This window comes from Hyaena hyaena, unplaced genomic scaffold (assembly GCF_003009895.1).
Source record: "Hyaena hyaena isolate Hyena2069 unplaced genomic scaffold, ASM300989v1 scaffold_295, whole genome shotgun sequence".
In the NCBI taxonomy this organism is placed as follows: Eukaryota; Metazoa; Chordata; class Mammalia; order Carnivora; family Hyaenidae; genus Hyaena; species Hyaena hyaena.
Window position 1 is genome coordinate 445676 of NW_024080928.1, and position 12958 is coordinate 458633.

The 12958-nt window shown below is 40.8% G+C and overlaps 1 protein-coding gene across 3 annotated transcripts in view; it reads left to right on the forward strand.

Annotated features, from left to right (window-relative positions):
- Positions 1-12958, forward strand: part of PPEF1 (protein phosphatase with EF-hand domain 1) — a 119153-nt gene that overhangs the window by 13570 nt on the left and 92625 nt on the right. For 2 of the 3 annotated variants that reach the window (XM_039247364.1, XM_039247363.1), the window contains exon 3: positions 6868-7032. The exons of the other annotated variant lie outside the window; for it this stretch is intronic. In XM_039247364.1, the coding sequence (XP_039103295.1) occupies positions 6960-7032 (73 nt within the window). In that variant the 5' untranslated portion in view covers positions 6868-6959. The remainder of the gene's footprint in view (positions 1-6867; positions 7033-12958) is intronic. 3 annotated transcript variants of the gene reach the window in all.

Sequence of the window (12958 nt, forward strand, 5' to 3'; positions counted from 1 at the left end):
AACCATGAGATCATGACCTGAGCCGAAGTCGGACACTTAACTGACTAAGCCACCCAGGCGCCCCTGTTCTTAACGTATTTTGAGCAAGCAGAAGTCCACGTTATAAACATATATTGTGTAGCAGTGGCACAGGGAACGCGCACTCCTTACAGTTTGCTTTGTTGTTTTGCAATCTCTCGGGATGATTTTTCTCAAAGATTTGGATTCCTAGTCAGCCGTCATCATCTTAAAAAGGTGTACAGATGACTTTGCAATTTGAAGGGTCTCGGCCTATTTCAAATGAACCCTGTACTTGGAAAAACTCTGTGGTCACTTGGGTGAGAACTAGAAATGAAGGAAGAGGTACTTTGAGCCACCCTTCCAGCCCCTTCATGGGGGCAGTCCCCAAGCCCTGCTGCACAAGTTCATGCTCAGAAATCTTCCTTTAACTCCGTTGGCCTCTTACCATCTTCAACGATCACAGGGTTTCCATCTCTCTGCAAGAAAGGGAAGCAGAATTCCTTGCACTGTTCGAGAATTCTATTTAGTGCTTACATGGTTTCAGTTCTTCATCTGTAATATGGGAGTGATGATACCACCTTAAAAGTTGCTGTGAAGATTAACTGGAATAATAGAAATATAAAGCACCCGCTGTGCTGGGTAAATAGCAGTCCCTTAATACACAGCACTGATTTTTAGCTCTTACTGTTACTATTACCGGCATCGCATTCTTTCGGATCTTTGTGCTCTCTGAGGGGAAAAAAAGTCCACTTCTTATGAATCCACAGTTATCCCAGAAGGAGTAGATGCCCCAGGATTTTAGTCCCTGGGAGGTCCCAGACCAAGCGTTATGAAGGAAGAGATTTGAGCAAACAGTCTCGCTTCAGCACTCCTACCAGCGTGGGCACCAACCGTGCCTGGGCCACCCTAACTCACTAGCCAAGAAGAATTGATCTTTGTTCCAGCTGTCTTTTTCCACCACTGAGCTCCTCAGTACTCCTCAGTACAGGCCTGTTAGGTAAGCATTATTGTTCCTATGATGGGAAAACTGAGGTGCAGAGGAATTATTGACTAGCTGAGAAGAATTTAAGCTCCAGTTTGTTTGACTTCTTCTTTTTTAAAAAAATTAATATTCATTCAGTCATTCATTTATTTAAAGTAGGCCCCATACCCACTGTAGGGCTTCAACTCATGACCCTGAGATTAAGAGTCTCATGCTCCGGGCACCTGGGTGGCTCAGTCAGTTGAGAATCTGACTCTGGATTTCCACTCAGGTCATGATCTCACGGTTCGTGAGATCCAGCTCCATGTCAGCTGTGCACTGATGGTACGGACGGAGCCTGCCATCATTGGGTAGCTAGGAACAAGCAGTTAGGAACAATAGATGCTCTTGAGATGCTTTACTTCAAAAGGGTCCCCTGCTAGGCTCTTTGGAACATAGTGGACACTCTGGCTCTTTCTTAGAGATTCCTCTTAGAGCTGCACATTAACATGCTGAAGGCTCTGAGGAATCCTGCAGTCAAGAAATCTGTCTTATTTGATTGTGCGACCCTTTTTTGTCTTATTCCTGGAATCCTAAAGCACAGAGAACTAGTCTTCCACAAACAGAGTTTGGAAAACCTGGCGCCAGGCCAAGCTGCCGCTCGCTTACCATCCTGTAGGATACAGTAACAGATTCCTTCCAACACCTTCTGGTGGTCAGTGTAGTTTGCTCCCTCTTCTTATCCTTTCATCTGATGAGAGCCAGGAAGAGTCACGAGGTTGGTCTCACAGACTATCCTGTATTCATGTAAGAGCCCAGACACAAGAAAACACTAGAGTGTTCTATTGGAAAGGTTGTGGTGGAAGGGGCCTCTCTAGGGACTGCCAAGGACTCCTCTACCCCACTCTCTGCCCCTTGGTTATATTTAGGCCACAGACATCAGGCTACAGAACCCTTGTGGGTTTCTTTTTTTCCTATTTATTTAATGTTTTATTTATTTCTGAGAGAGAGAGAGAGACAGCATGAGCAGGGGAGGGTCAGAGAGAGAGGGAGACACAGAATCCGAAGCAGGCTCCAGGCTCTGAGCTAGCTGTCAGCACAGAGCCCGACGTGGGGCTTGAACCCATGAACTGCGAGATCATGACCTGAGCCGAAGTTGGATGCTTAACCGACTGAGTCCCCCAGGCGCCCCCAGAACCCTTGTTTTGATGAATACCGAAGAGAATGTGTGGCTTAAGAGGCATCTGTCCTTCGTACTCACGTGTCCAGAGTCCCAGGGGGAAGAATTAGACCTGCTAACTTAACTCCCACTTTGGGGGCAGGGTGTGGTGCCGGTTGAATGACTATGGCTTCTGGATTTGGGTTCCTCAGGGCTAGAACTAGAGTAGGAATTTCTCGTAAAAGGCAGCATCTCTGAGAAAGGCTGAGTTTTTTAGCATGGGTAACCACACCACTCAAATCTAGAATGCCAGAGGCAGAATCAAGGTCCAGGTGGCTGAGCTGAGGTGTGGGAGTTCAATAAGAATGCACTTTGTAATAAAATAAAATTCAGGATGAATAAGAACCATTTGGAGAAGCTGGGCTAGCACTTGGAGGGTGCTTAATGGCCGGGGTTAGGTTGGCTCCAAGGGCCATCTTTTGTTGTTGTCTTGTATTTTCACGTTGGGAAGTGAAAAGTGTTTAGGATGAAGAGATCCGGACCTCAAACAGTTCTGCCCTTCAGTTACCCGGCTGCCCCCACGCACAGTAAAAGCCTTTTAGCAGAAGCCTTAGGAGCCTTTTCTTTCGCAGATTATAAGTGAGCGCCAATGATGAGTCACTATTTCATGTTTGTGCTTTAAAACCATTTTGGTATATAGATATTGATAGGGGCAGTCCCACCGGGCAGGCCTCAAGCTGGTTTTTGATTTTTGTTTTTTGTTTTGTTTTGTTTTTTTGTTTTTTGCCAAGATCTACCTTTTCAGTGGCACGTGTCCCTGACTATGGCATTCCCGGGTCTTTGTGAATGCTCCAGAAATTCCCCACCGCCTGAGCCAGAGGACCCCTTTCAGGCCCTAGGGAATAATCATTTCTCCAGAGACTTCTTTAGCACACTAGATGCTTTTCTAATGCTGACAGAGGGCCAGAAATGGAAGAAGCTTAGATTTTTCTCAAATAATGGAAAATCCCCAAATCATTTTTATCAGCTTTACAGCCAGCTAGAGATGTCCTCAAAGGTACACACGCTGCTTAAAGAATTGTTTTCCTCTCTGCCTTTAAGTGGATGATGGCAGTGTAGTTGGGGCAGTGTGTGGGAGTATTAAGTGGCACCTGGCCTTGCCCTGGTCTTGTTTTGGTGAGTATTGAAATGAGCTTTTTTGTTTGTTTGTTTTACCTGTTACGTGAAGGAGAAAAACAGTTTAAGAACAACTTACTTAGTAATTGTTATTTAATAACGTAAAAATTCTAACGGCAAGTTGTTTCCTAATAACCAGAGAATTCTAGAACAAGTCTCATTTTTTTCTCCATCATGATTTTAAAATCTTCTTTAAAAATGAATGCCTAAGTACTACCCATCTTCTGGTTTAATAAAAGGCTTTTATATATTCAAATAGCACGGATCTGCACCAAATCACAGACTTATAATGACTTTTAGCGATTCATTTTTTTAAAGGAGTCTGACTTAGAAATCCCCATTAACTCATTTAGCATTTATCAAACACCTGCAATGTAAAAGGTACTCTGTAGGTGCCGGAGATTAAAGGAGTATTTAGAAAGAAAGATACCCATGGGATCCTACAGCCTAACAGAAATTTAGTGCCAATCAAGTTTGGTGCTCTTTAGTTCCTAGTGAATTTTATACGGAATTTTGTTTGTGGCCTAGTGAACTGAGGGGTGGCTGAGAACCAAATGCCTTTGGAGAGATATTGCTTTATTTTTTTTCTGGAAAAAGAATATCAAGATTGAACTATCTCACTTCTTATCGTTGAATCAGTGTTGCCTACTCAATGTCCTCTCAATGTCCTATTCTTTTTTTTTTTTTTTAGTTTATTTTTATTTTTGAGAGAGAGACTGAGCATGAGCAGGGGAGGGGCAGAGAGAGGGAGACACAGAATCCGAAGCAGGCTCCAGGCTCTGAGCTGTCAGCACAGAGCCCGACGTGGGGCTCGAACTTACAAACATCATGACCTGAGCTGAAGTCGGCACTCAACCAACTGAGCCACGCAGGCACGCCCTCGATGTCCTACTCTCATGAATTCACAAAAAGGAGTAGAAAAATTAGCGTAAAGATGGAAGCGAAGCCCAGGGGAGATATAGAGAACAGTGTTTCTGAAACTGACACCTGGGAGTGCCTGTGTCACAGTCTCCTGAAGGCTGCACTTTAATTTTTGTTAATGTTTATTTTATTTTTGAGAGAGAGACAGACAGACAGAGCACGAGCAAGGGAAGGGCAGAGAGAGAGAGAGAAGGAGATACGGAATCCAAAGCAGGCCCCAGGCTCTGAGCTGTCAGCACAGAGCCTGACACGGGGCTCAAACTCACCAACTGTGAGATCATGACCTGAGCCTAAGTCGGGCACCACCCAGACGCCCAACCTGTACTTTTATTGCAGATTCCCAGGCCCTCCAGACTGCTTAAATCTGAGTATTGGTGGTAAAGCTTGAGTCTTCATTTTTAAAAAGCTCCCCCTGGCGAGTCTTGTGATACTGATGTCAGAGAGCACTGACCTAGGCACATGGGGAAAGTCACCAGGACGAGATGAACTACTTCAAAGCGTGATGAAGGGCCCTCACAGGTGTTGCCTGTAAGAAGTTTCTACATATGTAGAGAAGACAGGTGATGGGTAAATAGAGCTCCGGTTTCAAAAACGAGAAAAGAGCAAGTTGCCAGAAACCATAGCTTCATAAGCCTGACATGACCTTTGAAAACATTTTATTCCAAACAGATGGAGTCAAAGCATTTGGAGGAAAATGTGATGAACCTCAGGCGACATCATGGGTTTGCTAAAACATCGTCTCTGTTAAAGACTGTCAAACTTGGCTGCACATTACAGTCATCTGGGGAGTTTAAAAGTCTCTTGATGCCCAGCCCCCACCCAGTACCAATTACATCAGAATCTCTGGGGATGGGACCCAGGCATCAGTATTCCTTAAACGCCCAGAGATTCTGATTTAATGTGGTGCCGTCTGCGCATTGGGAGTTTTAAACGCTCCCCAGGCGACGGTAATATGCAACAGAGTTTGATAACCAATTTGTCTGTATGACATCAAGCAAGTTGCTTGACTTCCTTGCACTTTGTGTAAATCCTAGGTAATTTTGGAGGTCTCTCCCACGTTTAAACTTCTATGATTTTGTTATTTAAAACCATGCCAAACTGATTTCCTCCTCCTCCCATTTTCTTCTTCTGGGGCTGGTATAGCCCGGAATGTCAAGGTGTCAAAGTCTATACCTTCATTTCATGAAAATTTGTCAAGGTGTCAAAGTCTATACCTTCATTTCATGAAAATTTGTAGCAAAATTTCCCAGGATGCCTCATAGATAAATAAGGTGAGAGTTGTGATGGGTGGATTTACCACCTGACTGAACAGATATGTTCAGAGTGTGAATGTAATGGATCTGCGGGAACCCTGGAGAGTGGGTTGGGGTGGAATACCACAGGGCTGTTGTGCCCTTGGAGCTGACCTCGTTAACATTTTTTATCCATGATGTAGGTAAGAAAGATAGGAAGAAGTGCCTATCAAATTTGGAGATAACCCAAAGTCTAGGAGGATTAACTATGTCAGTACATAAAAGAATTAGGCCTAGCTCTGATCAGAAGATCTGTTTATTAAGGTTATTATTGTTTTAACAATATTTCCGTAATTCAGATATTTTGCTCATTTTTCTCTTTCTTTAGTTGAGGCAACATTTTGGAGCTTTTAGTGTACTGCTAATGGAAACATAGACATGCCTGGTAGGGTCCCAAGTCAGTTGTTCTTTGACTTTGTTCCCAGCAAGAAATGCAGATAGATTCCATCAGGCTGGTTTGGAGCAATACAAAATAAAGGCAGCATCACCCAAAACAGCCATGAGGAGGGATACGAAAATCCAGTTTGGCAGTTCCAGCTGATGGATGTGAGGATAGACCTGTGGGAAAGGGTGTCGCAGAAACACTTGGATGGCTTGTTTCAAAAGGGCACCCCCCCCCACCCCCCCCAGGGGCACCTGGCCAGCTCAGTAGGTAGAGCTAGCGACTTGACTCTTGATTTCTGGGATCATGAGTTCAAGCCTCACCCTGGGCATAGAGCTAACTTAAAAACAAGAAAAAGAAAGAAAAAAACCCACAAACATAAAAGGCACTCACTCTCCCTAATTCTGGCACCCTAGTTGGGGTGGGGGGAGGCCTTGAGCCTCTTTTTTTAAACAAGCTTTCCAAGTGGTTCTGAGAAGCAGTGTTGAGGAGCTCACTTTGATTTGAATTTTGGCATAGTTGTTTAAATATGTTGTTTTGTCTCATAGTCCGTCTCCAATCTGCGTTTTTAAAAGCCCAGATAGATTTAATTACGAGCTTAAAACTAAAACAGTTAATTTATATCAGCTCCTTCATATCCCATTCCCTGTACTTCAGTGAGAAAATTGTGCACTCTTACATTTCCGTTTCTCTTTCCATTTTCAATGCTTTACTTTATGTAGACCTTGATCTGACCTAGACAGGGGAAAAATATAATTTATGTGTAGCAGAAAAGCAATCTATAGTTGCTCTGGTGCTGCTGCTGTGTTTTGGAAAATGCACCAGGATTAGATTATGTCTGATCACTTTCCACATCACATGACGAACAGCAGTTGAGAAGAAGCATAAAATGAATCCTGCCGAGAAGCCCTTAGATACCTTGCTGTTAATGGGCGCTTCCCTCCCTCCCCCCTCCCTCCTGTGTCTTCCTCCTCAGGATCTAAGACTGAGGTGGATCGACTAGGAGTGGCTCCTCGCAGCATAAAGGGAGACACTTTACACTCTGTTTTGGAATGAGAAGTTAAATTCATGAGCACACATGATTTAGAAGACATGGGCTGTGGCACTTCATCTGCGACACAAGACAGGCAGCCTGAGAAAGGTGAGTGCCAGCGGGGGGTGCCTGTCTTCGGGAATGAACAGGGAGCCAGAGGGAGCCAGTTTCGCCCTCTCCCCTTTCCCGTTGAGTCACCTGCTCCCCCAGCTGCCCGCTGTGATTGTGCACAAGGCACCGTCCCTTAAGCTGAAGGTTAAATGTTGGCATAACGTGGGAAACTACCTTTAGGAAGATGTAGCTCTTGAGTTGATGATGTACCATAAAGTATTATCTAAGAGAGAGTTTATGTTTGATTTGATTTCAGCTGAAAAGGTACCAATATAAAATCTCAATTTAAAACTCAGTGTCAGGGAACAAAAAAAGTCCCTGTACATTTACTTCTGTTTATTTGTATGCTTATAAATTGCTCTATCCATACCTATGTGATGTTTTAGTAGCATCATTGACATTTTATTAGATTTTGTAACTCAATGATTGGATTATTTTTTATAGCTATTCAACACAGAACTTCATGAGATTTGCCCCCATGTTTTTAGAATATTCCAGGTAGAATTTGGGAAATGCAAGGTCATCTGCTTCCCCAAAAGTGTGTTGTTTCTAAATACATGACATGCCCCCCCCCCCCCGACTCCTATATAATTAGAGGCTTGAATATTTCCTTTGTTTATTTCACACTGAGGTTCTCATACCTGCCAGAGTCTAGTTGCAACTCACTTGAGTGTTTAAGGGACACAGTCTCCACGAGCAACTTAAAAACAAACAAACTGGGATGATTATGTGAATTATTCACTCTCACACTCCATTCCTTTGGTGTCTGGGTTATAGATGATTTCCCCAATTTCTATTCCACATCTTGCTTTTGGAAGTTTACTCAGGCTTAAGAGGGACAGTTTCTTAAGAGGGACCGCAGAGTATTCTATACTAATTAGTGTGTGATGTTTTCTCTTGGGAATCAAATGTTCTTCTGCTCCATGAGTTAGCAAAGCTGATCTCCCCCAGTAGGGAGATGTACTAACTCTTTCAAATCTGTAAATTTTTGAAAAGCTCCAACTGGGCTAATTCCATGGTAATAATTTACTATTAAGAGAGTAAAGTGAGTAATTATCTTTTTATATCTAGGATTATGCAGAGTTCTTTAAATTTAGCCAAATTTCTTAGGTTAAACAAACAAACAAAAAGGCCAAGCCAAACTTGTCACAGTAAATTCTCTCTTTTTGATATACTTCTCAACTTTTAAAATGTTGCAGGCAAATGGAAATATTACCTTAAATTTTTGGGTTGGTTTTTCTTTTAAATAAGTTACCAAAGTGAGATGCACATAACATCAAATTAATTATTTTAACTTTTTTTTTTTTTTTTTTTTTTACTTATTTCTGAGAGAGAGAGAGACAGCATGAGCAGGGGAGGGTCAGAGAGAGAGGGAGACACAGAATCTGAAACAGGCTCCAGGCTCTGAGCTAGCTGTCAGCACAGAGCCCGACGCAGGGCTCGAACCCACAAACCGTGAGATCATGACCTGAGCCGAAGTCGGCCGCCCAACCAACTGAGCCACCCAGGCGCTCCTAAAATTATTTTAAAGGGAACATTTCGTAGCACTGGGTACATTCACAAAGGCGTAACTGCCCTTCTCTCTGCTCCCAAACATTTCCATCACTCCAAAGCAAAACCCCTTCTCTATTAAGCAGTGTCTCCCCATTTCCCTCTCCTTTCAGCCTGGGCAATCACCAGTCTATACTCAGCCTCTGTGAATGTACCTGTTCTGGATATGTCACGTATACAATGTACCTTGTCACATATACAATGTACCTTCTGCCTCCTTTCGTTTAGCATCCAAGTTGTAGCATCTATCATCCTTCTTTCCTTTTTAAGGCTGAATAGTATTCCATGGTATGTTGAGACCACATTTTGTTTGTCCGTTCCTTTGTGGATGGGCATTTGGGTTGTTTCCACCTCTTTGGCTACTGTGAATAGTGCTGCTCTGAACATGAATGTATGTGTACTTGTTTGAGTCCCTGTTTTCAGTTCTTTCGGGGTGTATACCTAGAAGTCAAATTGCCAGGTCTTATGGTAATTCTGTGTGTAACTTTTTGAGGAAGTGTCAAGCTGTTTTCCTTGATTGCTTTTTAAAAATAGTAGTTTTAATGAGAAATCATTCACAGACACCACTTTAAAGTGTAGAATTCACTGGTTTTTAGTATGTTCACAGAGCTGTACAACCATCGCCACTATCAGTTTCAGAACATGCTCATAGCCTTTCCCCAAACCATTAGCGGTGCCTCCTCAGCCCCCTGTCTCCCCAGCTCTAGGCAGTCACTAATCTCCTTTCAGTCTTATAGATTTAGGCTCTTCTGCACATTTCATATAATGTAATCAGATCAGAGGGAGTCTTTTCTGTCTGACTTCTTTCATTCATCGTAATGTTTTCAAAGTTCATGCTGTAGCATGAATCAGAATTTCATTCCTTTTAATTGCTGAATAATATTCCACTGTAGGAATATGCACACTCATCCATTCGTCAGTTGACAAACATTTGGGTTGTTTCTATTTTTTTACATTATGAACAATGCTACCATGAGCACTTGTGTACAAGTTATAGTGTAAACAGATGTTTTCAGTGCTCGGTATACACCTAGGAACAGAATTGCTGGGTCATATGGTAGCTCAATGCTTAACATCTTGAGAAACTTCCACACTGTTTTTCCAAGTTGCCTACATCATTCTACATTTCCACCAGCAGCATATGATGGTTCCAATTTTTTTAACATCCTTTGCAGCACTTGTCTGTCCTTTTGATTATATCCATCCTAATGGGTATGAAATGGTAGTTCATTAGGGTCTTCATTTGCATTTCCCTAATGACTAATGGTATTGAGCATCCTGTCATGTGTTTATTAACCATTTGTAAAATGTCTTTTTTTAAAGTTTATTTATTTATTTATTTAGAGCTCATGAGCAAGGGAGGAGCAGAGAGAGAAGGAGAGAAAGAGACCCCCCAAGCACCTGATACAGGGCTTGAACTCACAAACCATGAGATCATGACCTGAGCTGAAGTCAAGAGTTGGATGCTTAACTGACTGAGCCACCCAGGCATCCCTATTAGCCATTTGTAGATCTGTGGAGAAATTCAGATCATTTGTCCAGTTTTAGTTGTGTTATTTGTTTTTACATTGTTTTGTTGTAAGAATTCTTTATATGATCCAGTTATAAGTTCTTTATCAAGTATATGATTTGCAAATGTTTTCTTTCATTTAGTGGGCTGTCTTCTCACTTTCTTGATGATATCCTTTGAAGCAGAAAGGTTTCTTAAATTTTGATGAAGTCCAATTTATTTTTTCTTTGGTTGCTTGTGCTTTTGGTATCATATCAAAGAATCCATTGCCAAAGCCAAGATTCTTTATGGTTATGTTTTCTTCTAAGAGTTTTATGTTTTTAGCTTTTACATTTAGGTTTTTGATAAACTTTGAGTTGATTTTTGTATATGGTATGAGATAGAGCTACAGATTTATTCTTTGCATATGGATATCCAGTTATCCCACCACCATTTGTTGAAAAGACTGTTCTTTCTCCATTGAATAGTCTTGGCACTCTTGTCAAAAATCAATTGACTGTAAATATGAGGGTTTATTTCTGCACTCTGAATTCTATTCCATTGATCTATATGTCTGTCCTTATGCCAGTACCACACTGCCTTGATTACTGTAGCTTTTACAGAAAGTTTTGAAATTGGGATTCTGAGTCCTTTACCTTTGTTTCTTTTTCAAGATTGTTTTGGCTTTCCAGGTCCCTTGTACTTCCATATGCATCTTAGAATCAATTTGTCAGTTTCTCAAAAGAAGCCATCTTGAAATGTTGGTGGGGTTTGCCTTGAATCTGTAGATCAATTTGGGGAGTATTGCCAGCTTAACAGTTAGATCATCTGATCCATGAACATGGAGTATCTTCCAATTTATTTAGGTCTTTAATTTCTTTCAATGGTGTTTATTGCATTCAGAATTTAGGTTTTACACTTCTTGTGTTAAATTTACCCCAAGTATCTTATTCTTTTGAATGCTACTGTAAAATGGAATTGTTTTCTTAATTTCATTTTTGGATTGTTCATTGCAGGTATATAGAAAAACAATTGCTTTTTGTTTGTTGATCTTGTATCCAAAACTTTGGTTGATTCCTTAGGATTTTCTATTTACAAACTGTGTCATCTGTTGATACAAATAGTTTTACTTCTTCCTTTCTATTCTATGCCTTGTGTTTCATTTTCTTGCGTAATTATTCTAATTAGACCCTCTCTTACTGTTGAATAGAAATTCATGAATGCACATCCCTGTCTTGTTCCTGATCATAGAGGAAAACATTCAGTCTTTCACCTTTAAGTATGGTATCAGCTGTGCCTTTCTCCAGGATGCTCTTTATCACATTGAGGAAGTTCACTCCTATTCCTAGTTTTTTGATTGTTTTTATTATTTTATTAAGACGTGGTGTGTAATTTTGTCAAATGCTTTACCTGCATCTTTTGAAATGATCATGTAGTTTTTGCCCTTTGTTTATGATACAGTATACATTAATGGAATTTCAGATATTGAACCAATTTTGCATTCCTGAGATAAATCCCACTTTGTCATGGTGTATAATATTTTTTGTATATTGCTGGATTCCATTTGCTAGTGTTTTGTTTATGATTTCTGCATCTATATTCATAAAAGATATTGGTCTATAGTTTTCTCTTCCTGTGGTGTCTTTGTGTGGTTTTGATAGCAGGACAATACTAGCCTCATAGAATGAGCGGCAAAGTCTTTCTTCTCTTCCATCTTTTGGAAGAGTTTGTAAAAAATTGATATTAATTCCTTAAATGTTTGCTGGAGGGGTGCCTGCATGGCTCAGTCAGTTAAGCATCTGACTCTTGATTTTAGCTCAGGTCATGATCCCAGGGCCATGGGATCAAGACCTGCATTTGGCTCTGTGTTGAGCATAGATTCTGCTTAAGATTCTCTCTCTCTCTCTCTCTCTCTCTCTCTCTCCCTCTCCCTCTCTCTCTCTCCCTCCCCCCGAACTTGTATGCGCATTCTCTCTCTGTCTCTCCCCCCTCCATAAATAAATCAATAAATCAATAAATCAATAAATCAAGCTGAGCATGGGCCTTTCTGGGCAGTTTTTTGATTACTTCTACTTTTGTTATAGATCTATTCAGATTTTCTATTTCTTCTTGAGTTATTTTCAGTATTTTGTGTCCTAGGAATTTGTCTATTTCATCTAAGCTGTTAACTTTATTAGCATATAGTTGTCAAAGTATTCCCTTATAGTTTTTTTATTCTTCCATTATCTTGTTGACTATGTTAGTCAATGTTTATTATGCCTTCATAATAATACATCTGAAAACTGAAGTGATGATATTTACTTATATTTATCCATGAAAAGTTTTTCTCATTTAGAAATACTATAAAATAGAGAAAAGCATGTGGAAATAATTAATATTCCTCACTCCAGTACCCAGAGACAACAACTGTTAACATTTTGATAATTTCTTTCCAGTTTTTTTTGGTATAGTGTAGATTTTTGATTATCCTAAATATTAATTTCTTGTAGCCTTGCTTTTAGCACTAAGACATTGTTATATAAACATCTCTCAAGTTGTTATTAAATGATTTGTAAACATTTTAACCAGTACCAAACATTTCGTTTAATGGATAGAGCATCATATTCTTTTTTTTTAATGTTTATTTATTTTTGAGAGACAGAGACATAGCGTGGGCGGGGGAGGAGCAGAGAGAGAGGGAGACACAGAATTGGAAGCAGGTTCCAGGCTCTGAGCTGTCAGCTCAGAGCCCGAAGCAGGGCTTGAACTCAGAACTATAAAATCATGACCTGAGCCGAAGTCGACGCTTAACCAACTGAGCCGCCCAGACAACTTGATCATCAAATTCTTAATTATTCTTCTAATATTGAACCTTTTTTTTCTTCATTAATATAAACAGTACTT